The sequence below is a fragment of the Osmerus mordax genome, chromosome 23 (assembly GCF_038355195.1).
Source record: "Osmerus mordax isolate fOsmMor3 chromosome 23, fOsmMor3.pri, whole genome shotgun sequence".
NCBI lineage: Eukaryota > Metazoa > Chordata > Actinopteri > Osmeriformes > Osmeridae > Osmerus > Osmerus mordax.
The window spans coordinates 5,937,753-5,964,363 of NC_090072.1; the positions used below are offsets into that span (position 1 = coordinate 5,937,753).

Here is a 26,611-nt window from a genome sequence, read left to right on the forward strand (position 1 = left end):
AATTTTTTTATCGTTTTTGTTATCGTGTTAGAACTTCTTTGACATGCTGCATTGCCCTAATGGGTGTTTCAAAACAGCTCTAAGTGATTCTGAAAAGGTCAGTCGAGTGAGGTAATAGAATAGTCCAAAAACGACAAACAACTCATCCAAGAACTACACGCGGTGTTTAGCGGGATCGTCTCAGCGGGGGGGGGGGGGGGGGGTGATGGTTTCATCATGAGCGAGGGTTATGAGAATGGTTAGGAGCCTCGCACATCGTTTCTTCACTGAGGGAAAAACCCCATAACCTCAAATGAAACCTTTCTTAGTTAACTAACCAAAATCCAGATGGAATATTCTGGTAAAAACCACTCATATAAGCTGTTTCTCTGACGTTACCACCCTCATAACATAATAGTCACATCTCCTGTTTACGATAAGCTCCACTAATGCTGGAAGGATCGAACCATTATCGGCTTATGGGTGTGCCCTTTATCTCCAGACGCTCTCTCGCTTTGATGTGTGAGGGGGTCACCCCTTCATATCAGCCCTGGAAGCACAGCATGAAGTGTCCCACATCACCACATGCCCCCTTCATATCACTCACACGTCCACAAGATATGACCTCATGCTTCTGCTATGTTTTTTCCGTGGGGCCGGTCCTGTTATTTTGATGTGTGAGGAAAAGGTGAAGGTTTATTGTTCCGGCACGGCGGTTCAGTGTTGGATCTCTGGGGGTTGAGATTCCTCAGGTGTCATGCCAGCGTCTGTAGGGCAACTGCAGTTCCTGTCCTGGCGTAAATCACCGCTGGAATTCAATCGGGGGAGTTCTTCTCCGTGTCCCATCCGTCTGTCTGTTTTTCCACGTTACATAAGACCGAGGAGGTCCGACAATTGGACGAGGGCCTTGCGACATCTCTCTGCGTACGTGGCTTGTGGTCGAGCTGCAAGACCACAAGCTCTTCTTGACGGAACAGCTTGTCCACGGATGGCTACAGTTATCTCTCTCCCCGTGTCGTTCAGCATTCTCTGAGTCTGTTCGTTGTGTTTCGAAATGTAATCGAATCAAATATGTCATTTGTGTTCCGCGGGTACCTTGGTACTGTAGCCAAGCTAAAACACATGAGCTGAAGTCTGTGCCTCGGAAGCCGCTGCCCAGCATTCTAATGTGTGTGTGTGTGTGTGTGTATGTGTTGCAGCCATGGAGGAGCTGGTGTGTGAGTTGCGTCTGTTTCTGGAGCTGCTGGACAGGGAGTATCTGAGTGCCGGGGGTCAAGGAGAAGAAGCTGCACATCGCCAACATCCTGCACAGGGTCCTCTCTCTGCTAAAGGTCCGAACCACCACCTTCACACACCCTCCCAACCTTCATACAACCTGCAGAATTAGCATTCTTTGATAAACATAATATAGATGTTTACAGCATCAACCCCTACCTTCATACAACCTGTGGCCTGTGTTTTAAGTTGACGTCTTCCTTCTCTCTCATCCCTTCATCTTTCTCTCTCTTTTCTCTCTTCTCTGTCTCTCTCTCTCTTTCAGAGCCGTCATTCAAATCAGAGATCCACAACAATCTACCGGCTCCCCCTCAGATGCCCCTCCCAGAGATCCCCCACCCCTGGCTGGTAAGACCCCCCCCCCCCCCCACACACACACACACACACACACGCATCATCTACGGCCTATAACATCCCAGTCTAACCCTCCAAGGCCATGGTACGGTCACCACTGATAGCAGAGCTATAACTCTCTGCCACAGAGAACATGAAGAACACGGAACACTTTGAAATGGTGTTGCCATGACGCGAGCACGCCTTTGGCAGTGAGCTACCGTGTCACATGACACGTCAGTCCTCATCATATTCTGGGATGTAACTATCTGGAAAAGGGTTCCAGGGTGTTTTTATAGTCCTCTATAAAGCAGCAGGAAGGTAGCTGTGGCTGCAACATGTCTCCAAGCCTGACAGTCATCAATAATATATATGTGTGTGTGTCTGATGGAAACCAGGCGGTTGTTAAGATAGCTCCTAAAGCTTATCACCATGACAACAAGTCACAACACCTTGTTCTACACCCCTCAGTTTCTCACACACACACACACACATGCACTTGGACCCAGATGGCAACACACTCCTAAGACAGATAGTGAGACACACACATATACTTGGACACAGATGGCAACACGTTTGAGACATACACACACACAGTCACACACACACAGTCACACAAGGCCTTACAGTGCAGTTTCTAATTAGAAACATCCCACCTCTGTCCTCCGCTCCTCTGACCCTGGTGTGTGTCTGGAAACAAGTTACAGATTCCCGGAACTCGGGGAGAGCTCGCTCTCTCTCTCCTTCTCTCTTTCTCGAATCTCGCTTTGTCTCTCACCTCACTCTTTCTCATCTCTTCGTATTCATCTCTTTCTCTCAGTCTACCACATCCTCTGTTTTTCTCAAATGTTTTCTCCTTCTTTCTCGCCCTCCTCCTTCCCCCGTCTGAAAGGAGCGTTCATCACATCTCCAGGCTGACCTGGAGATGTGATTGAATGCTGTCCAGGAGAGGAGCGCGAAAGAGAGATCTCCTTCTCTCGCTCTATCCCTCGTTCCAGTAAATGTTAAACCAAGGTCAGAAAAGGCTTAAGAGGATAAAGGCCAAGGAATATAAAAAGGTTGTTATATTGGATCTCATGTTTAGCCGTGCCTAGCACAGCGTTTTAAGTAGCTGTGAAACTCGACCTGCGAATGGCTTTTCCGTCAAAATCGTTGTCATTCTTGAATGTTATTGTAGCATCCCTGAGGAATGTCATATGACATTGTGCTTTGCGACGCCAACATGCTAACACAGATGCCCTCTGTCAACCACAGGGCGTGACAGTCACATGTACGACGTGGTTAGCCTAGCCGTTAGCAAAGAAAGAGACTGTTGATCAGGCTAGGCTATCGCGTTGCTAAGAATAACAGTTTGTTGCTGCAGGGCTGACTATTGTTGACCCTCACACAACACACACACACGCACAACCTAACATCATTAAGTATCAGGAGACACAACAGGATATCCGTTAATCAGATTGGAGAATGTTGGTCCTCCAGGCTTCTCCTACAAATAACTGTGTGTGTGTGTGTGTTTGGCAGTTAGCAAAAGCGAGCAGAGAAAATATGGAAATGTCAAAGAAAATGAAACGGCACATAACAGGTTTATTGTATATCGTTCTACTCCTGCAGGGAAAATTGCTGACTTTGAAGCTGCTCGTCCTCATTAGAAGGTTCCTTCTCGGGATCCCACACACACAGTAGATCTCAGTGCCAAGAAAGAACAAGACAGACAGACAGACACACACACACACACACACACACACACACACACTGGAGGAACTTGTGAAGGTGATATCCCTGCTCCCCTCACCTCATACATCTTAGTGAGTGTGTCAGCCAGCGAGGAAAAGAAGTGTTGTCACTGTTGTACGCCCTGTTACACACACACACACACACACACACACCCAGCTGCCACCGATTAGACAGTTGTAATGGCCAACAGGCGCTCCCAGTGACAGAGGCCAACTGAACCCTCTTGGGATCAGATGAGTTCACCTTCTCTTTCACGCCTCTCTCTCTCTGTCTCTTTCATCACACACAAATATGTTGCATCAAAAGATGGGCTAGTAGTCTGTGTGTACAGGGAAGGCAGAGCCTTCCTTTCTACAACCCGCTCACTTTTGATGTTCTTAGCACAGTCCAGAATGAAACAACCCAGACACTCTTAGACCGTGTGCAGTTGCATGGTACAGAAAAGGGTATGTGAGCGACTGGGGCTCCATTCCGGCTCTGTAGGAGAGAATGAAGGCAGGCTGGCTGCTGCTGAGACACAAATGATTTCCATCTGTGTTGACGTTGGCTGGAGGGACCCATCGACCCCCCCACCCCCCCCCCCCCCCCCCACCCCCGCACAAACACCCCTCCTACCCCTCTCCTCCATAACCCAAATCAGCGTAGCACCCCGACACACAAACATGAGCAAACAGACTCCCCCTCAGAGCTGCTTTACTGTACTTGAAGAATGTGCACAGATGCACAGACTTGGGTCTGTCTGATTCTCTCTCTTTGTCTCTGTCTTTGTGTCTCTCACAGACACACACACTCTAATGGACAAACTGAGGCGTAGAGATGATACACACACATTGTTTTCATAAAACTACACACACACACTGTTTTCTGACGAGCCCCATTTGTGTTTCATTTCCCTTATTTATCTTTCTTTCGCTCTCTCTGTTTCTTTCTAATTCTCCCTCTCTGTATATGCGTCTCATACTGTATCTTGTATCCGAGTTTTAAAAGTGAACGGTACCTGGCCCTTTGGACTGCCCAATGAAGGCTTTGAGAAGTCAAAATCTCTCTTTCTCTTCATCTCTCTCTCTCTCGCTCTCTCTCTCTCCGTTGCTCTCTCTCTCTCTCTCTCTCTCTCCGTTTCTCTCTCTCTCTCTCTCTCTCTCTCTCTCTCTCTCTCTCTCTCTCTCTCTCTCTCTCTCTCTCTCTCTCTCTCTCTCTCTCTCTCTCTCTCTCTCTCTCTCTCTCTCTCTCTCTCTCTCTCTCTCTCTCTCTCTCTCTCTCTCTCTCTCTCTCTCTCTCTCCCTTGCTCTCTCTCTCTGTGTGTCCTTCCCCTCACTTCCTCTCTCTTCTCCCAGCTCTGTCTGTCTGAGCCCCCCTCCTCCTCCCTCAGCACTCTCTAAGATAAATATACGCGTCTCGGCTCTGGCCTTTGTGTCTGAGGAGCAGCCAGAAATGTACACAGTAATGCAGACGCACACACACACGCAGATACACAGTCATGTGTGGGAGAACACGCGTGAGACGTGTACATGTTGCGTGTGTGCATCTGCCGACGTCAGTGCATTTCAATGTAGCGCGCGTGTGTGTGAGACCAGCAAACCCCTAGCCACTCCGACCTAAAACAATACCCATAGTTCCTATTGTACTTGGAGACTCCAGACCTCCACTGTGCAAGGCCAAGTCAAATGTTTGCTAGCTTAAAAGGGAAACGCTCTCTCGCACACATCCAGCAGGCCGACGCTCTCCTCCCAGAGCCCATGTGCTCCCAGTCCTCCGGAAGCCTTTCAGTCCCTGTCAATCCATCCAGCTGCTTGGTGTGATTGCTCGTGATTTGTTTGTGCGGTTCACTTTGCTGTGGTATTAAAGACGCATTTGGCTGCGTGTCACTTGCTGAGGCGTCGTTTTATTGGTCGATCGGACTTCCCCTTCTCTCTGGTTGGTCCAACCACAGAGATGTGTTGACCTCACCCCTATTGTGTCATAGCGGGAAACATATTAATTATGATAGACGAATCACAACTAATATTCCAGGAGACAAACTCGCTGTTGCCTGTGGTAACCCAACAACAAGTGTTAAATCCTTAATATGTACAGTATTGTGTTTTTACTACTCTCAGGAAATCTCGTGCGAAAGTGACACTCTTAAATGGTCATGTGACCATGGCATCGTTAGTCCCAAGGCCGCAGTTGTGTGTGTTTGTGTGCATATGCGTGTGTGTGTGTGTGTGTGCTTGCGTGCATGCGCGTATGGAAAAAGTCCCCTAAAAACTAGAACGCGAATGGAAAACCTATTTCACTACTTTTTTCCCCCCAAAGTGCTTTTGAAGACATTTTACAATGCCAGCTCTTTCCTTACTCTCACTCATGATGTAATGGTCTAACTAGCTAAATAAAGAAACCTACCAAACAACCAAGACTAGTGCAGAAGATGACTTGTAAAGTATTTTGCATGTGAGTATGTTATGTCATGTGAGTGAATACTAACATATACTCTATATACTATAGGCTGAATATAGTCTGTATTTCAGTAGACTGAATGATTGAATATGGATTGTGGGCAAGCCCAGTTTCCTGTAAAAGTGAGGGAGTGCTTGAGTGTTAACGGTGTGTGCGTGTGTCAGTGTTTGCGTGTTCGCTCATTGTTTGTGCATGCCTGTGAGAGTGGAAGTGCCCTCATTCCTCTGTGTGTGTGTGTGTGTGTGTGTGTGTTCCTGAATCCCAGTGCCAGCTTTCTCCCAGTACAATAGCCCAGGTTCGTTCCAGACATGTGTGCTTGCCCAAGCGGACACACACTCATGAGGTGGGGTCCAACAAAAGCAGAATTTGGAGAGAGAGAGGCGAGGGGTGGGGGGGGGGTGGGGGGGTCTGTACCTTGACCCAGTCCGCCTCCCTCTGACCTCGGTGTGCACCTCATTGTGAGGTGGGAGGAGGAGGGGGGAAGTTGGTGGTGGGGGGGTAGGAGAGTATTATCAGCATCTCTCCCCAGCTCCCCCTCTCTCTCTTCCTTATACCTGTTCCCCCTCTCTGCACTCAGGCATATCCGTGCACAGGGCTTAGCTGTGCACCTGTCTAAACACACACAGAAACACACACAGAAACACAGATGCACACTTTTTGGTCCCGCTCTCGGCATGAAGAACGTGGGGGAGATGAGGAGGATTGAAAGGAGAGAGTGGATGGAAGATAAGATGGGAACCGTTCTGGCGTTCTGTCCCACGTTCTGATCCAGGTTCTGTTGGCGAAGCCTTGCGTGTTTTAGCAGAGCAGAGCAGCGATGTCTAACCAGGTGAGCCGGCCACATTTTCTGCTTGTTCTCAAAGGAGAGAGGTTCTGTCCAGCAGTCTAGCCGAGCAGGGGATGGAAAGTAGCAGGGCATGGTTGTCTGAGTGTATGGTGAGTTTGAGAAGCTTCTCCTGTTAAGTCAATTGAAGTCTTGTTTAAAAGCATCTCTCAGAGACAATGAGGCCATTCAACAGCTTTTAGCTTTTAGCGGGCCCGTTCTGGAGTTCAGCCACTGTTAAACTAACAACTGTCTCTCAAATGTGTGTCTGTGTTATCACAGTATCCCCACTGATAACCTACAGTCCATTCATAAAGAGTGTTGTTCAAACTGTACAGAACAGAGGAGACCGAAAAGCCAGACCGCGTAGTCTGTCAATGCCTGAAATACGCCAGGTCTGCTCCCTGTGTGTGTGTGTGTGTGTGTGCCCATTTGTGTCCATTCTGTGTGCCTATGTGTATCCTGCCTGGGTGTTGGTGTATGTGGGGGTTTCGTGCGTCCAGCATGAATTCCCTCCCGCTGTTTAGTTAAGATGTGCTGATGAACCCGGTTGAACCCGATCTGACGGGGCCACGATCTCCATATTTAGCAACATGGAATCTCACTGTACAGTTGATGGGTGAGATTTAGGACAAAGAACTGTTCAGAAACAGTCGTTTTTTTTATGGTTTACAATGACACAAACTACTAAATGTCAAGTAAATGATGCAACACTAGATTTTGAAATTCCCTGTGCAAGAAGGGTGGAGTGAGTTTTTTTTTTTTATCGAATTTAAACTCTTTGAATGATAAAAAAAAAAAAGGATGCACTGAAGACCCAAATATTCACTGAGAAGTTTCCAGAAAATACTGGTGGTCTGATGTGAACATGTGACACGTGTGCACACAGGCTAAGGGAGGCTACGTCTGGCCCAACACGGCTGTCACTGGGCAGAAACGGGACCAGACTGCGCTCTCGTCCGTCTCTCCATCCCTCCTTCCATCTCCAGGGAAGTCTGGCATCAATTTAGAGCTCGTCGAGATGCCTCACCTTACCTCGACCTCTTGGTGAATAGCTGGTGTGTGTGTCTTCGTGCTGTTTGCATATAGGAAGCGTGTTGAGAGATGACCCTCTGTTTAGTTCAGTGTGTTTGACGGTGAACAGCTGACAAAAGTATATCCGCGATCGGATCCATGTGTCCATTTCACGCTCCATGATGTCCTGGGAACCTCTGAAATGACATCCCATCAAAACTAGAACCCGGAAGCAGTTCCCAACCTTTCACCGTCCAAGATGAGCTGTCTGGAACCTGTGTCTCATCAAACTCATCAAGCCCAGTGTGAAACGTGGTGCATTTTGGGAAATGAAGTCTTCCAGGAGGATCTTTCATGGTGGTTTGCCGCAGTTTGTAATGAGCAGACATGGATTATTACCACTTCAGGCATGTTCACAAGCGAGGAAAACGCCAAAGCATCATAGAAAACAAACTGCTTCCTGTCACACGGTCTGTAGCCTGCAGCTTGCTTCAGTCCTCCAGCTATTCCAAGAGGCTGTCTGCGATGTGGCAAATGCATTCACACAACTCCTCCTACGCCCGGCAGAAATGGACACTGGGAGGCTCAGGCTGGACGGTCAGAAAACTCCCCCACAGCTCCTCAGCCGAGGTCAAACCTTCCTCACCACCCCCTAATTACAATCTCCAACCTTCTGACCACACGCTGGGGAAACGCTCAATTCAAGGGAATCGCATAGCGAGGGGCTGCACCAGTCTGTGGATCCGAATACTGTGTGGATGGGGCACCCCAGGGTGGAGGGCGGTGTGCGGATGGTTTGTAGATCGATCGAAAGAGGTGCAGATCATGAGGGTTGGGTCGAGTTGGGTCAACACCACCTATGGCAATTCATGTTGGTGTTTTGTTAATTGGAACGTTTGTGAAACCGACTGAACAAGTAGGCCTTGAAGTGTCAGTCTGGGTTAGCACTTGTGTGTGTGTGTGTTTTCCTGTACTGTGTGTGTGTGTGTTCATGTCTGCACTTTGCACGCACACTCCAATCGAGCCCCTACATCTAATCTCTGATTTATTTTGTTGCAGAGAACGGGGGGGTTCACAGTGTGTGTAATGTAGGCTGCGTTCAAAATCAGCTTCTGGGGTATTTTTCAACGTTGTTATTCTTGCTAAAACACTTCATTGTTAGCCTTGCTAAAACACTTTAGAAGGAAATAAGCACACTCATTGCGTTCAGAGGTTGCTACCGTCCAACATAAACATTTTGGTCAGATAAGTGCGTACATTTCTTCTGGAACACCCCTTTGTGTTCCAGGCGTAAGATCGCTGTGTTATTGTTCCACCGTCAGACCAAGAACTTTCTGTCTTTTGTTGGCTCTCTATCTTTTATGTCTATCTTTCTTTCTGGACGATGTGGGGATTTTCAGGGGTGATTTGTGTGTGTGCGAGTACGTTTTGAGTTACTACAAGGTTAACTGGGACAGAGCTATTGGCAGAAAATTAGTTTACCAAAAGAAGTGCTTCCCAGAGGAAATGGGATAAGGGCTATGGGGTCAGACCTGACTTGAGTTATAGACAACTTCTCCTATAGAGAGAGAGAGATCATGGGAGTAGAGTCTCTCTCTCTCTCGTTTTCTCTCGTTCTCTTACTCTCACACATCCTTAGTTGATGACACAGTGACTCGTTCTTTCTGACGGTCTCTACTTTAAACAGAAAACGGTTTACAGACACTCCATCTTTATAAATAACCACATATTCCACGTTGCCGCGGCAACGGAGATACCATCACCACGGCGGCGCCGCCTCATTGGCCGAGCTGCGCTCAGTGGCCCGCAGCGTTCGCTTTTCACGACTGCCGCGGACTTCCCCCTCTAAAAACATCCAGCGCCTGGAAAAAAAGAGAGAAATATACGAGAGGATGACTTTCCATGTGACGAAAAGAGGGGAATTTGTTGGGAATTCATTATGGAGAGCAACCGTAAGCTCTTGTTCAGGCACTAGATGGTCGTCACTACTTTTGGAAGGCTTGCATGACCAAACTTCTCACAATTAAATGTCCCAACTTTCCAGTTTCTGAGACAAATGTTTGTTTGCCCCTTGTACTTTAATGTTGTATGTGTTGAAGTACCCGACCTTCTTTAAATGGTCTTCCAGAGTCAAAAGCTTCAGTTCCCTTCCTCTGACGAAACAGTCCTCTTCATTGGCTGGGTGTAAGAGCAGGTGGGAGGAGTCAAGCCGCAGATGATGAACATTAGACACTAAAGAGAACCTGGTCCCGTGTTTATGGTATCACACGGACCCTTAAGGAACCGTTAATGAAGCTGAGGTATAATTCTGCTGCTGAGAAATACGCTCTCTACCCTGACGCACACACACACACACATGCATACTGTACATGCATGCATACACACACATGCATACACACGTGCACATACATACATACATACATACTGTACACACCCGCTCTCTGAGGGAAGATAAATTCTGGGAACGCTCGATTCGGAGAGTTAAACGTCAAGCGAGACGACATTTAATTCCATGTGCTGTGAGATTATGAGATTAGATTTTTACTGTGGCAATGATGTTATTTTAAGAGGCTGAAACGTTGAGCGAGCGCCGCGTGGCGCCGGCCAAGGTGGATCACGTCAGCTTCCCCTTGCGCCTGAGAAGCAGACGAGCGCCAACTGGAAACAAACAATAACAAAATTGTTTCTCCCCCTCTCCCTCTCTCAAACTCTTCTCTCCCTCGTGTTCTTGTTGTTCTCTTGGACTCTTTCTTTTTCACCCTCTCCCTTCTCATCGTGTTGGACTTTTATCTCCAGTGTAATCTCTCTTCAGAGCTTCACTCCTTCCCCCCTCCATCTCTGGAGATGCTCGCCACAGAAGCTCTACAAAGCTCCATCAGAGCTCCTCCTCCCTGGTGCAGATCCTGACCTTCCTCCTGTTGTGTTTAGGGCTAGGCCAGCACCCCTCAGTGTGGGGGGCCCTGTTTGAAGTGACACCAGTGTGACCACATGTCGAGTTATCTGCTTCCTGTGGTTTGGCTCCTCCCTGTCATGGTTAGATGGCGGTCTTGGCGGTGGTTGTTTTGCATACTGACCCATGATTCTCTCTCACCCTCTCCCACCCCTCTCTTTCTCCCTATCTCTCTCTTTCTCTTTCTCCCTCTCCCACCGTCTCTCCCTCTCTCCCCCTTCCAGCCTCCAGACAGTGGCCCCCCTCCCCTCCCCAGCTCCTCCCTCCCTGAGGGCTACTATGAGGAGGCTGTACCTCTCAGTCCTGGGAAGGCTCCCGAATACATCACCTCCAGTGAGTGGATACAAACACACTCACCTACACAGCATGAGACACACACAAACGCACACACGCCCAGACCGCCCCACCAACTGTGTACAGCCCACATTGTTCAATTCCTCCTCTCTCTCTCTCTCTCTCTCGCTCTCTCTCTCTCCATCCCTCCCCGTCTCCCAGACTACGACTCGGACGCCATGAGCAGCTCGTACGAGTCGTACGACGAGGAGGAGGAGGACGGGAAGGGCCAGAAGATGTGTCACCAGTGGCCGTCCGAGGAGGCGTCCATGGACTTGGTGAAGGACGCCCGCATCTGCGCCTTCCTGCTGCGCAAGAAACGCTTCGGCCAGTGGACCAAGCTGCTGTGTGTCATCAAGGACAGCAAGCTGCTGGTAGGGAAGACACACGCAGACACACACACACACACACACCACATACACACAGACGCTGACTCACGCACACAAACGCGCACACAGAATGCTCAAAACACGTGGATACGCACACAAGCATGTTGAAGGACTGTTTGACGGATAACACACACACACTTACTTAAAACACATCATCCTTGGTGACCTTAATCTGAAGTCTCTGGAAAACCCCTTCCGCCCCGCGCCCCTCCTTCACCACCTTCAGTGCTACAAGTCTTCCAAAGACCACACCCCCCAGATGGTTCTGGTCCTATCGGGGTGCAGCATCACTCACATCCCCAAGGACGGCAAGAAGAAGAAGCACGAGCTGAGGATCGTCCACCAGGGGGCAGACGCCCTGGTTCTGGCCGTACACAGCAAGGAGCAGGCTGAGGAGTGGCTCAAGGTAACTAGCTATCCCGCTACGCTAGGCTAACATACTAAAGCAGAAGGCTGTGTGTGTGTGTTAGGTAGCAGTGACTCATTCAGGTCCAAACAGAATGGTAGCGTGTTTTGTTGTGTATCCAAAAGGGAAGTGAATCTTTGGAAATGCAAATGCGCGTGGGAGGTGGAAGGAATTTGTTTTGTAAACGAGGACTGTGCCTGCTGTGCCGGCTACCAAGGTTAGCCTAGCTAACGAGCTGGGGTTTCCAGGTATTGTTAGAGGACTCCTCTCTGATCTGTGGATGTTTGTGTGGATCTCTCTTTACCCCCCTCTGATACATCTTTCTAAAATCAGTCTTTTCCTCTCTGTTGCGGGCACGTACACACACACTCGCTTTCACCTGAGCCCTTCCTGGGATTACCCTGGACACAGTTGCTTGTCCTGGGGAATCTATTGTACGGTATTAATAGCACCAGTTTAAACTTCCTCCACCCCGTCCCCCAACACCCCACCCCTCCTTCCCTCCCTTGCCTCCCTTCGCTTCCCTTCCTCCTTGCTCCAGTTACGGGCACGGCTCTCCTGCCAGACTCGGTCCCCCTGCTGTCGTTACTGACAGGCCTGTTGCAGACTGGGACCCTGCAGCACCTCTTCATATGGCCCGTCGGAGGGGCTTGTTAAAAAAAACAACAACTAAAAACGTAATAGTCGAGCGATTCTGCCCGTCAGACTGATTCAGCCGCCCTGATTGAAACACCAGCTTCTTGTGTTTTCTCTCTCTCTCTCTCGCACCCAGTCTCTCTCTTTCTGCCTCACGCTCTCTCTCTCTCTCTCTGTCTCTGTCTCTCTCTCTCTCTCGCACAGTCTCTCTCTCCCTCTCTCGCACACAGTCTCTCACTTTCTGCCTCACTCTCTCTCTCTCTCTCTCGCACAGTCTCTCTCTCCCTCTCTCGCACACAGTCTCTCCCTTTCTCTCTCCCTTTCTCTCTCCCTTTCTCTCTCTCTCTCTCTCTCTCTCTCGCACACAGTCTCTCCCGCTCACTCTATCCCTCTTACAGTGCGTACAGTGGGCCTAGACCCCACACCCCGCCACAAACAAGGCACCCACGAAAGAAACTCTTTCACGTTCATCTGATTTGATGACTAGTTCCATATGGCAGTCTGTTTATTGATTGGCTGCAGGGGGAAGCACGCTCGATTGGTCCAGACGTACCTGCAAACAGACCTGCGCAAATATACAAACCCTCCCTGCAGCCCTCCAGCCCTCCCCAGCCACACTGCAGCCCTCCAGCCCTCCCCAGCCACACTGCAGCCCTCCAGCCCTCCCCAGCCACACTGCAGCCCTCCAGCCCTCCCCAGCCACACTGCAGCCCTCCAGCCCTCCCCAGCCACACTGCAGCCCTCCAGCCCTCCCCAGCCACACTGCAGCCCTCCAGCCCTCCCCAGCCACACTGCAGCCCTCCAGCCCTCCCCAGCCACACTGCAGCCCTCCAGCCCTCCCCAGCCACACTGCAGCCCTCCAGCCCTCCCCAGCCACACTGCAGCACTCATCAGACCGGAGAGAGGGGATGTTGGGTGTGTGTTTAGTCAGGTGTTCATGTATTGAAAACACATTGAAGCAATAAAACAGCCTGGAATAAACAGGCACTTTTTTTTGTTTTGTTGGCCCAACAATCAATTTCTCTCGTTGGAGTTTACTGGATATAATTGATAAACATGTGGTTTTCTCGGGGCTGGTGACACTTGGAACCAGCGAGGTCCAATTCCCCCCTGCCTCCTGGGCCGGGTTCAAGGAGCCCGCGTCATGGTGAGGGGTCGACTCCCTGGTGCAGAACGCCTGAGGGGTGTGTGTGCGCGAGACGGCGAGCCAGAAATAATTTGAAGTTTAGATCTCGTGTTTAGATACCGGGGGTTGCTAGGAGACCTTGGACGCGCCATGCGATACACACACTTGTGTGTGTGTGTGCATGCAGGCACGCACAGTCACCCACACCCATATACATACACAAATGCAGGCGCAAGCACAAGTCCTCCTCTCCATGTATCTCTCTCTCTCCTCTCATCCACAGGGGCTTTAAGAACAATCAGTCTTGCATTTCACATTAAAGACTGGATCATGGAAACAAAGCTTTCTCGGCTGAATTCCACCCTAGTCGAGATGGGTCCACTCCAATACCATGTCCTCACTGTAAACTGAGCCATGCAACAGTACATAAGTTAGAAAGGAGAGGAGGAGAGGAGGAAAGGGGAGGAGGAGAGAGGTGGAGGCCTTCGTGCAGTAAGGGCCATCCAAACCAGACTCCCCAATGATAAATGCAGACATTGTGTGCTAATGAGCTGTGTATGGAACTCAATATCATGTTGATACCTTATCCTTTGTCATAATGTTTTGTTAGTTCTGGGTTTCTGTGCAATTTGGGGTTGTTTCTTTTGTCTCCTTTACCTCATCCCTTTGTTTCAATCCCTTCTTTTCAGGATGACCTGGTAGTCTTTCTCTCTTGGCTTTGTAGCTACGCTTTCCTCCTCTTCCTCTTCCTCTACCCTCATCCTGCGCAGGGAAACCTAGCCCAGTCTCTCTTCAAGCTGGTCTGGTGAGAAATCTGGGTGTGTGGGGAGGGGTCTGGGTGTGTGTAAGACTTTTGACCCGTGATTGTCCACACATTGCTGGTAAACTCAGACCAACAGCCTCCATCATGTCACTGCATTCAACCACAACCGATGTGTAACCGATACGCAAGAGTCACAAACCCGTCCATCTCTCATCTCTCTCCCCCCCCCCCCCCCCCAAGCACTTCGCCCCCCCAGATAAATCATAAGTCTTGTCTATGTCGAAATCTCCAATGAGAACGACTCCCAAGTTGTGTAGCAACAGCGACATCTCCCAGAGATGTCGACAAGGCCAAACCCACCCAGAGAGAACCAGCGGGGCTGGCCGACGAGCCTGTGTGTCAGATGTCTGTTACTGTCGGAAGATAGAATTTCAGTTCATGTCACACGCGCACACACCCTTGATAACACACACACAGACACACACTTGATAACACACACACACACAGGCAGGTATACACACACACACACACACGCTGGCCTCTACTGAGCCAAAACCATGGAGGCTGTAATTTCCCTGCGAGGCCAATTATGTTCTTTCCCAGCCAAACCCAGAGGACTGTGGTGAACACAGGCTGCTGAGCCGAGGTGTGTGTGTGTGTGTGTTAAATCTATTTCCCTTTATCATTGTGCTTGAGTGCATGTTCAATCCAGACCTAATCACTCTATCCTAGCTTGGCGTAACTTAGCATCATTGCTCACCTCATTCTATATCCACAGCCACCTTTATGACTCGATGAAGCAACCTCTTAAGTATTGATGGGTTGCCAGGTTTAGGATGCTGTGAGGTTGTGGGCAGTGCTAAGGTGACGCTAATGTGCTCTGGCGCCCCACAGCCTATGTTGCAGTGTCTCTGGATATCTCATTCCTGGTGACTGGGCCTGTTTCATAACACCATGCAAGCAGCTAGCAGCCCTTTCTTGGCTGTGCTTGAGTCAGAGCTTTAATACATGAAGCAGGCTTGTGGCTTCTCTCTTTCCCGCTGCCTCTCTCTGTCTCTCTCTCCCTGCCTCTCTCTGTCTCTCTCTCCCTGCCTCTCTCTGTCTCTCTCGTCATGGTAGGGGAGGGACTTCAGCAACACCGTTTACATGCGGACAATATTCTGATTCCTGTCAATAATCTGACTGGCATGATCAGTCATCCTTATGGCGAATGTGTACATTGATCCTATCAGCAAAATGATTGACATGTGATTAGGTCATGCCCTATGGTGCCCATGAACAGTCTAGGTTTCCTAGAGAAGGGTGCATGATCTGGTGAAGCCCCAGGTGACACAGCTGGTGTGTTTGGTGTGTAGGTCATGAGAGAGGTGTGCATCAACGGTCACGTGGATTCGGAAGGACCTACCTCCGGGTCGCCGGTCCACAAGCCTGAGCTGGAGAAGGTAACCGTGCACACGCACTCACTCCCCACTCTGTCCCTCTCTCGTTTTCTCTCTCCATCTCTCTCTTATCCACTCACACACACACGAATATACAGTAGAGTGCACACACTCGCTGTTAAACCGGTGGAGAGCATCTGTAACATGTTATGTATGAATAATTAGGCTTGGTTTCTGTCTACTGAGCCAGTTAGGGAGAAGTTTGTCATTAAAGTCTCTCTGATCTAAGTCATTTTCCACCTCAAAACACGTACGCACACTAAAAACACTCACACGAGAATTCTCAAATATGAACACGCATATATTTACCTGTAAACACACACACACAGAATGGCTCCATCCGTGGTTTACTCGCTTGCCCCAGACTGCCTCCCCTCCACACACATCTAATGAAGGGCTATTACAGCTTTTACTGCTGTGTGTTAGTCGAACACAGACAGCAGAGACGCCCCTGGGGCACTCTCGTAAAGGTGTGGGTGTGTGTGGAGGACATTAATGTAGTGTGTGTGGATTGGTGTGTATGCATCCTCTAGGACCTGTGTGTGTGTGTGTGTGTGTGTGTGTGTGTGTGTGTGTGTGTGTGTGTGTGTGTGTGTGTGTGTGTGTGTGTGTGTGTGTGTGTGTGTGTGTGTGTGTGTGTGTGTGTGTGTGTGTATCATACTGACTGTAGGCTGCGTTCCAGAAGGTGTCCTGTGACAGGCCCAGCTCAGACGGAGAGCAGCCTCACGAGAACGGCCACAACGCAGACTGTAAGGACAACGGTAGGATAACACACACACACACACACACACACACACACATACATAGCTTCATAAGCCTAACCCAGGGTTTCCATTTCCTGCAAACGCACTCTTTCTTCCTTGGTTCCATTGAGAAGTGATGGTATCAGCTGTGTAGAGGAGCTGTGGGTTTGGTCTGTCCAACCTGTGTTAAGAGCCTCTTCAACCATGATGACCGTGACAATTCTAGTCCTGTCAGCCATTAGTTAGACATACAGCGAAGAGGGACTTTTTTTTCTCTACAGGAGCCAATTTGTCGTACATGGAATAGCAGCTTGTTACAATCCGACATTTGAAACGTAGATTTATTAGGTATTTATTCTTAATGGAAGCATGCTGGCTTCCAACACAGAGACAGGAAGATGATGGCTGCACGGTCTGGAGAGACGCTGGGATTATTTAGGGTTTGTTTACCTGACAGGTTCAATTCCGGGAGGACAGGATCTTCCCTTCACTTGTCAGGGATCCCTGTTTGGGTTCTCTAGGATTTAGAACCAGAACTTTACTTTTTCAAGACAGATAAACATGGGTGGGTTTTTTTCCATGAGAGAAGATGGGTTTCTCAATGGTAGTAAATTCCAGCCGCGGGGGGATTGCTTGCTCAGCATTGGGCTGTGATTCAGAGGCAGCAAAACTGTTTGCATATTGCAGCTGTGAAAACACAATTGATTTTGATATATGACAACATATTTTATTTTTTTGGCCCCCAAATGAGATAAATTCAATGTATTCTGTTAAATTACATTTGACACTTTTCGGCAGATTTATCTATCTGAATTATGGTTTTCATTTCGTGTTTTTGGTTATTCCAGCGAATGGGATAAATGAATGAAAGACATCCCTCTAGAGGATTGGAGGGGAATTGCAAGGTAGCACCGCCTTAGAACGTTTAGTGTTAGCCTATATAGTGTCAGCACAACGATTGACTCTGGCTTCGCACCCACTTTTGGACTCGTACCTCTTCAGACGTCTCAGTTTGCCGTCATCAAAACAAACGACGGACACACACACCGTCTCTGCTCCCTCTCTCCCCCTGCCTACACATTCAGTCTGACGAAGAGGAGGAAAAAGCTTCTTTTTTTTTGTTGCTTAATCAGCTCCATTCCTTCCAGCGCTGGTAACAGACGGGCAGATCTGATTCAGAGGGAATCAGATGAGCCTGATCACGCACTTTCCCCCATCTCTCCAGGAAAAAGACTAATAACCCCTTTTTTTAACAAAGTGAATGTTTTCACATCTGTGTGTCTGGTTTCCACCTTAGGCCCACGCATGTGTGTGTGTGTGTGTGTGTGTGTGTGTGTGTGTGGTGTGACAATCCCAAGAAGGTATGGGGTGCAGATGGCAACAAATTTAATTTAAAACGTCGCCATGGTGTAGATACCATGCCTTGATGTGGTACTGTAACAGCATCTGACTAACCGGCACTGCAGAGAGCTGAGGGTGTGTGTGTCTTTGTGTGTGTGTGTGTGTCTGTTGAAACACTCCAAAGTCAGCTGTCTCTGTATAATGACATCACTGGGGGAAAATTCACCCTTTTCACCCCCGTCTCATGAGTGAAGTCACTCTCTCTCTCACACACACTCACTAAGTTCCTCCTCTGTCCATTCCTGTCATTCTTGTCGTCTCCTGTCCTGCTGCATGGCTGCGGATATTGTCCACCAAACCATCTGACCACAGACCACACTATCCCAACAACACCCAGAGAGGAGAAGGGAGACAGGAACCAAGAGACAGACTCTTAAGACCTGGTTTAGACTAGTTTAGTGGGATTTACAGGAGAATGTGCACAGTCATGAATGTTTTGGGTGGTTTTTCACACTGAATTGAAGCCATTTTCACCTTGAATCATGAAATACACTCATCACCTCAGGCCACAGTGTGTTGGTTGGACGGACTGGATGTCACGACTGCCAAAGGAAATTTCCACCTGTGGGGATAAAGTATTCTATTATATTCTGCTACAGGTTCAAGGTTACATTTTCTTTCTCTCCATTTCTCTCTTTTTGTCTTACTTTCCCTCGCACTGTCTTCCTCCCTCCTCCTTCCTTCCCTCTCCCCCTCTCTCTCTCCATCTTTCTCTCTCCCTCAGGCAAAGGGAAGAAGAGCTCTAAGTCGGAGCAGAAGGGAGGGACTGTGGGGAAGGGGGCGGGGAAGAAGATCACCAAGATCATTGGCCTGGGCAGGAAGAAGCCGTCCACTGACGAGCAGACATCCTCCGCAGAGGAGGATGTGCCCACCTGTGGTAAGTGACAGTCGCGTCACATGCTCCTATAACAGCCACATTCATTTACATGAGTTTCGATGTCTTAGACCGACATGGTACTTGCACTGTCCGTTCAAAGCTTAACCTAATCTCATGTTTCTGTGTTCATTTATACTTGTAAGTTTATATTGTATAAGTATATATACTTGTATTTATACTGTATACAATCTGAGTGACATTGACCACAGTTCTGCATGTTGAGTTTCGCATCCAGTTTTGCTGTGTCGTCATCCGCCCACCTCACCTCCTAATTGGCTGGTTGCCCTTGATTGACAGGCTATCTGAACGTGCTGTCCAATAACCGCTGGCGGGAGCGCTGGTGCCGTCTGAAAGACAACCAGCTGTTGCTGCACAAGGACCGCGCCGACCTCAAGAGCCACATGGCCTCGCTGCCCCTGAGAGGCTGCGAGGTCAGCCCCGGCCTGGACCAGAAGCACCCCTACGCCTTCCGCCTGCTCCGCAACGGCCAGGAGGTGGCTGTGCTGGAGGTACACACACACACAGACATATCAGCGATGCACATACATAATATGCATGTAGGTGCGTGTAGAGTAAGAAAAACACATCAGTCCCAAACTTTTGCACATACGTACCCACTGATCCCTTCAGTATTGTCATCAGAAGCAGAAGCAGCACTGACCAAACACATACGGGGTAAGGTCACATCCACCTGGAGCTCACTCCATCCTTCCTCATCTCTCTCCTCCCCCCCCCCCCCCCCCCCCCCCCCAGGCGTCCTCGTCAGAGGCGCTGGGTCGCTGGCTGGGTGTCCTGCTGGCAGAGTCGGGCTCCACCACCGACCCCGCAGCACTGCACTACGACTACATCGACGTGGAGACCACCGCCAACGTCATCCAGCTGGCGAAGCAGTCCTTCTGGTGAGACACACACCTACCTGAGACCTCGGTCCTTATGGGGAGACACACACACACCTACCTGAGACCTCGGTCCTTATGGGGAGACGCACACACCTACCTAAGACTCAGGCACAACGTGAGATTTCAGACGTTGGGTCAACAGCTATGGGTCCTTCAGTAGCATGATTATGCTCGTATTCCATCAAGTGTCGGATATTTTCAGGTGTGTGTCCGTGTGGATATCACTCCTTTCAGAGCAGCGTTTGTGACGCTCTGCTGATGTCGTTTCCCCCCGCAGCTTCACTAGCAAGCGCGCCGTTTCTCCAAACCCGTACCTGGACAACCCTGTCAACGGGTACGCCTGCCCCTCCGGCATGGCCCTGCATTACGACGACGTGCCCATCAATGGAACGGTAAGGACACGCGCGCGCGTACACACTCACAGCTTTTGTGTCAGAGGTTCTGTGGTCTTGCGCTCTGTTTTCTGCCTCTCTTCCTCGTCTGTATTCCCAGCTCTGACTAATAACTCTGACTGGACTTCCTGGTCCTCAGTACCAACTCTCTGGCAGTAACAATAACAACCGTTTGCCGTCTTTTTCCCCCCTTTACCCCTCCTCTTCTTGCGTTATCTGTGTACGCTTTCTTTTTCGGTCTTCTGTTTCCTTTCTTTTTCTCCTCCCCTCCTCTTCTCTCCTTTCCTGTCCTCTCTTTCTCTCTCCTTCCCCCTTCCCTTCCCTTTCCTCCCTCCCTCCCTGCATGCTGACCTAACCAAGGATCCCGAGGCGCTGTACTCCAGCCCAGCCAGCGGGGGGCGACAGAGAGAGGACGTGCACTATGAGAACGCTGACCTGTATGAGAACATGCCCTCGCCCAAGCTGGCGTCCCGCTACTCCCCCAAGCCCAGCCGCCCGGCCTCCTCCTCCAGCCATTACAAAACCCCCGGCCCCATCTCCTCCAAATTCCTCTCTTCCTCTTCCTCTTCTGCCTCAGCCAAGGCTAACTCTAAAGATGCTGCTCAGGTGACTAACTTTCCAACTGCCCGTCTGCTTTCTAACATGCTAACCCTTTCTCTCTCTGTCCAGGCAGCTTGGTAGACACAGCTCCCCTATAGACCAGGGCTAGTCACACCTTTTAGACCAGGGCTAGTCACACCTTTAGACCAGGGCTAGTCACACCTTTTAGACCAGGGCTAGTCACACCTTTAGACCAGGGCTAGTCACACCTTTAGACCAGGGCTAGTCACACCTTTTAGACCAGGGCTAGTCACACCTTTAGACCAGGGCTAGTCACACCTTGGCACAGTACTAAGCATTATCAACTGTCCTTATCCAGTTTATATGAAGGTATGAGGTTATGAGTCATGTTACATCCACATACTATTGGGAGTTAATGTCATAACTCCAGGGTTTTAGATGGAAAGCTGTCTTGACGGTTTCCTGGGAGACCGAGGTGAGAGATGTCAGCCAATAGGAAAAGGGCTGTGTTCTAGACTCACGTCTCATTAGTTCTCACATTCATCGTCCCTTCTGGAGCGCGCTCTGATTTTAATACATTCGTATTGACGCGGCCCACCCAGAATCTCAGGTCCTCTTTCCTACATCGCCCACAATCCCCCTCTCCTCCCGCCCCCTCCCAAGGGCCTGCTGGATCGTAGCTCTAAGTGATCTGATTAAAACCATGCAGGGTTTACGCACACTTTGTGCCGTCCAGCGGTGTGTGTGTCTGTCTCTGTGTGTGTGTGTGTGTGTTTCTGGGACTTTCTCAGACATTGACCATGCTGCCGTGAGCCTGAGGCAGGTTGTGTAGCTCTCAGAGGGAGGGAGGATCAAGTATCAGTAGTTTGCATTCAGGTCACATTATTCATCCTCTCACTGTAGTATGACCACCCAGCTTTTTAGAGGGGTTCACCTTTTGATGTTTGTGTGTGTGTGTAAAAATATATAGAGACTGATTAAATTATATTTGTGTGTACAGGGACTGTGTACTGTATAACACATATGTACACACTGTGTGTGTGTTAAGGAAGATGGTGTGTGTGTGCTGTGTGCCCCCCCGTACAACCACAGACTCCCGTGTCGTGTATATAGTTATGTTTTTACGACGCGATCGTTTGTCTCTGGAAGTGCCACCCGGCTGGGCCGAGCCCACATACATCGCCGACCGCCCCCTGTGCAGCTGTGGTCTCCCCAGGGCTCCTTTGATGTGTGCGAGTGTGTGGCGCGCCTGGACCACAAAGCCACCCCCCCGCTCTAGTATTTAAACACACTTAATCCTGGTCGACGTAGAACTCGGGCCAGCTCAATGGGTCTCTTGCCTTTTTAGTAAAGCTAATTGAAGTGGAACTCTAAAGTGGTACGTCCAAAGCCGTGCCTGTTTTAGCACGGAGTGATCGCAGTCCAGCGGCTCTGACTTCGAGAATTCTTTTATTCCAGTGGGTTTGAGTCGAGAGAGGGACTGGTCGTATAAAACAGTTGGATGTTTACCTCTCGTGAGGTATATTTACACAGCTGGAGATAAAGTAGTTAATATTGACGTTAACTGTCCCCTGGTACTCATAGGGTTTGTTGATTTTTATAAGAACTGTGTTATTGGTTTTATGGATAGTTATTTACAGTCTAGATATTCGCTGCAACACAGAACGTTTTGGAGTGTAACCATTGGTTCTTTACCTGTTTCTTGTTTGTCCACCATTTAGCTGAAGGGGAAGAAGGCCCCAGTGACCAATGGGACGGCGTCTAAGCAGAAGGCAGACAAGAACCAGAGCAAGAAGGTCGGAACCACCAATGGAACAGCGCCTGTGAAACGCAACAACTCCAGTAAGAGTCTGGCTTGTGTGTGTGTGTGTGTCTTACCCTAGCAGACAGTAAGTCTGGCCACCACTGATGGATTTCTAAAAAGAAGGAGCCCGAGAAGAATCTGGAACATGACGGAATGTCCTAATGACAGTGGATCTAGCAGTAAATATCTTTGAGAGCTAATATGACTTCCTTAAAAGCCACTGGGTTCAGCATGATCCATGGAGCATGGACCCCCCCCACCCCCCTCCCATCCCCACCCACAGACAGACAACATTTAAGAAAACAGGCAACAGGCAGACCATAGACGCCACATTCAGTCTACATTCACACAACCACAACAAATGTTTAGACAACGTTCACGCAAACATTACCCACAATGTGCTTTTACCGTCCAGTCAACGTTCACACAACTGAAATGCCAGCGACAGCAGAAGAACACACAGCTATGTTGACAGACTGAGTTGGTTTGGTCTGATCTTTGTGGCAGGGGCGGGGGCGCTATGTTTTAAGTAATGTGTGAACTACCAGGGTTTTCAACCACGGTTTTGCAGTGCTAGGACCAAATACCAACTATGTGTCTTGTTGAATTTATTTGAGTTGACACTATCCATATATTTATGGTGTCAACCCCCCATTACTGTTGTGTGGAGAGTGAACGGGTCCCTTGGTGGTGTTTTGATTGAGTAGATCGTCTCGATATGGGGACTAGCACACATACTTAGTGGCGTGGAGAGTGGCCCATAGTGGTTATGTTTTGTGAATTTTCCAGTAGGGATGGTCCCTGTGTGATTAATGACAGCTTTTAGACCAAGGTTTGGGTTTAATGGGTTTCTGGTCAAGTCTTTCCCCTCTTCCCCTCTCCTCCCCTCCCCCCCTTCCCTCGCTCCTCTCCCCCTACAGCTGTGTGTGAGTCTAACCCTCCAGTGTCTGGTGTCCCCAGGTGCGGAGCAGTACAGGTACGGTAAGAACCGCGTGGAGGCCGACGCCAAGCGCCTGCAGGCCAGGGAGGAGGAGCTGATGAGGAGGAAGCAGGACATCAGGAACCGCCTGAGCCAGCTGAAGAAGGAGCGGAGGGAGCTGCGGAGCGCCCTGGAGGCCAGCGCTGGTGAGGGAGGGGGGAGGGGGGGCCAGAAGGCCCACACACACACACACATTACTGTATCTCCACCTCTCTCACACACACACTTTACTGTATCTCCACCTCTCTCTCTCACACACACTTTACTGTATCTCCACCTCTCTCTCACACACACACTTTTTACTGTATCTCCACCTCTCTCTCTCACACACACTTTACCGTATCTCCACCTCTCTCTCACACACACACTTTACCGTATCTCCACCTCTCTCTCTCACACACACTTTACCGTATCTCCACCTCTCTCACACACACTTTACTGTATCTCCACCACTCTCTCACACACACTTTACTGTATCTCCACCACTCTCTCACACACACTTTACTGTATCTCCACCGCTCTCTCACACACACACACTCCTAACATGCTCCCCCCCATCCCCTCCCCCCCAGGCAAGCGTTCCCAGGCCAGCCTGACGGAGCGTGTGAAGAAGGTGGAGGAGGAGTGCAAGCAGAAGGAGGAGGAGAGGGTGACCCTGGAGCTGGACCTGACCGAGGTGAAGGAGAGCCTGAAGAAGGCCCTCAGCGGGGGGGTCACCCTGGGCCTCAGCATCGAGCCCAAGTCTGGGACCTCCAGCCCCCAGGTAGGACCCCGGCGCCACCCTTACCTTGGTGGTACTGCGCCACGTAACCCTGGTACCGCACAGTTGCCGTGGTGAAGCCTTATAGATTTGATGGATTTCCATGCGATGGAATTGTCACATTGTTAGTGGAACCTGTCCATGCTGAAGTTGTCAAAACTGGAAACTTAACACATTCTGATTCTTTTTTGGTTTATTAGACATTGTGCTGACACATTGACATGATGAAAAGGTCATTCTAATTGTGTGTGTGTGTCCCCGCTCTGTGTCCAGTCCCCGGTGTTGCTGCGGCGGACACAGGAGTCCTCTCCTTTCTCCAGCTGTGACACCAGCGACACCGAGTCCTGCTCGCTGCCCGTCAACAGCGCCTCCCTCCTGCGCAGACAGGCCAATCAGAAACCTCCGCCGGTGCGCGGCCACGTCCTCAGAAAGGCCAAGGTGAGACGCAGGGAAACGACTGGTCTCATGCTGTCTAGTCATGTTACAATCTGTATTCTTCTATGAACTGCTGAATAGAGAGAATGAGAAAATGGTGGAGGGATATCGATAATGGTTTTTCGTTTTTGTGTGAAAGATTTAAAGAATTCTGGAAATTTACCAGGAATGTTGTAACAATTTTTTCCCCTCTCTTTCAGGAATGGGAAATGAAGACTGGCACATAGACACATCATCATAAGTCTTACCCTGTTTTGCTTCTCTTTTTTTTATGTATATATTTATTTAAAACTGTTCACATGGGAACATGTTGGGGAGGGAGGGGGGGTACACTAGCATAGACAACTAAAGAGACATATGGATGATTTTAACATACTTAATTGCCACGACATACAGACCTTCAGTGTCACTCTTTTTAGCGTACTATTTTATAATTCAATGCGTTATATGAGGCTTGCTTGACATACAGGAGTTTGTTGTGCCATTTGTACTGGCCTCTTTTCTTAGCTGCGACCAGTAGCTTTATGGCTAACACTCCACAAAACTGTGCATGGATGCGCCTACATGGTTACAGCTATTGCAAATTCGATTTTTCAAGAAAACCCATATTCCTTTCCCTATTCCTCAGTCTGATTGGGGTTTAAAATGTCCAATTGCAGAACCAAGTATTTATTTGTAAATGTTTCAGCTTCCCTGTTTATTTATGTTCATATTTAAAAGTTCTTTCCGTAGTATAGATTGCTGCAGACATCATTTTTCAGTCCCCTTCACTAATATTCACTCAGATATTCGTGGTGTGCGCATTGCAGCATGATGTTGGTTTGGACTGTGTCTTGCGGGTTCTGTCAAGGAACCGTGACCCAGATACAAATTCTTGAGCTTCAGTGGTTAGCCTATTTAACACACACACACACACACATACACACACAAGCATACAAGCTTATTTCTAATGGTGCTTTTGATCATGCGTTTTACACATGGGCACTGCCAATGTTGCCATATTTACACTGCCTTTGTGTACCAAGGTGCTATGTTCTCTGTTCGGATGCTAGATAAGGAGTAGCCTTGTTGATGTACTACTGCAACAGCTAGCATTTGCTCAAGGCACATGTCCCTAAATTCAAGTGTGTTTAGCGTTATGGTGTTTTTGCTGTCAGGTTCAATTAGCATGTTGCTAAAACTAAATGGCCACTAACGGGTCATACTAATCATCCAAAATAACCCAAAACATGCCAGTACGGATACCCAATCTACCCAAAAGTGCCTAAAATATGCCAGTACATATACCAATGTCACCCAAACCAACCTAATAGTACCCCAAACATCCTTGTAAGGACAACCAAAAGTACCTATGGATTGGTTTGCTTTGTGTTTCTGTACTAGCATGTTTTAGACACTTTTTGGGTTGTTTTCTGTATCTGTACTAGTATTTTGTGGTTTTAGTATATCTGTACTGGCATGTTTTGGGTACTATTGGGTAGTTTTGGTCATCCGTATTGGCATGTTTGGGATATCCGTACTGGCATGTTTTGGGTACTATTGGGTAGTTTTGGTTATCCGTATTGGCATGTTTGGGATATCCATACTGGCATGTTTTTGGTAGGTTTGGTTATCCATATTGGCATGTTTGGGGGACTATTGGGTAGTTTTGGTTATCCGTACTGGCATGTTTTGGGTACTATTGGCTGATTCGTATGACCCACCTAAGGTGTTTTATTCCACTCTAAGTTGTGTATATACATTTGTATCCCCTTGTTTCTGTCATTTCAGTTCTAGCCACACATTTCTGCAAGCTAGAGCTAGTCTGCATGCTCCCATTAGAAGAGGAATGCGAGAGGGATTACATCCGGAAATGTCCCAGAGGCCAGCTCTGACGCCCTGCTTCCTTCTTAAACTGCCTTGACATGGGCCGATCACAGGTGATGTTGATAAATGTGAACCCATTGTACATAGTTTTGCGGAAGGGGCTATGGAGGAGAAGGATTTTTTTTTCAGTGGGGTAAGGGGAAAAAAAAGCTATCGTTTGTTTTGCACCTTAGACATTTTCTACTCCGTTGTAGTACTCAGACAGTCGCTGACTTGGTGACAAACAACTGTACATAAGTATTAAACCTCTTTACAAAC

The 26,611-nt window shown here is 49.0% G+C and overlaps 1 protein-coding gene across 1 annotated transcript; it reads left to right on the forward strand.

Annotated features, from left to right (window-relative positions):
• Window positions 1–1,178: 1,178 nt before the first annotated feature.
• On the forward strand, window positions 1,179–26,606 carry afap1 (actin filament associated protein 1). The gene is given in 18 exon segments (XM_067261649.1): window positions 1,179–1,246; window positions 1,248–1,310; window positions 1,522–1,602; window positions 10,769–10,877; window positions 11,040–11,251; window positions 11,493–11,672; window positions 15,553–15,639; window positions 16,319–16,397; window positions 18,505–18,657; window positions 18,955–19,166; window positions 19,411–19,556; window positions 19,834–19,948; window positions 20,309–20,554; window positions 22,231–22,351; window positions 23,274–23,438; window positions 23,865–24,055; window positions 24,326–24,490; window positions 24,688–26,606. Coding segments are annotated over 18 exon segments (2,418 nt in total). The 5' UTR covers window positions 1,179–1,180; the 3' UTR covers window positions 24,715–26,606.
• Window positions 26,607–26,611: the final 5 nt, after the last annotated feature.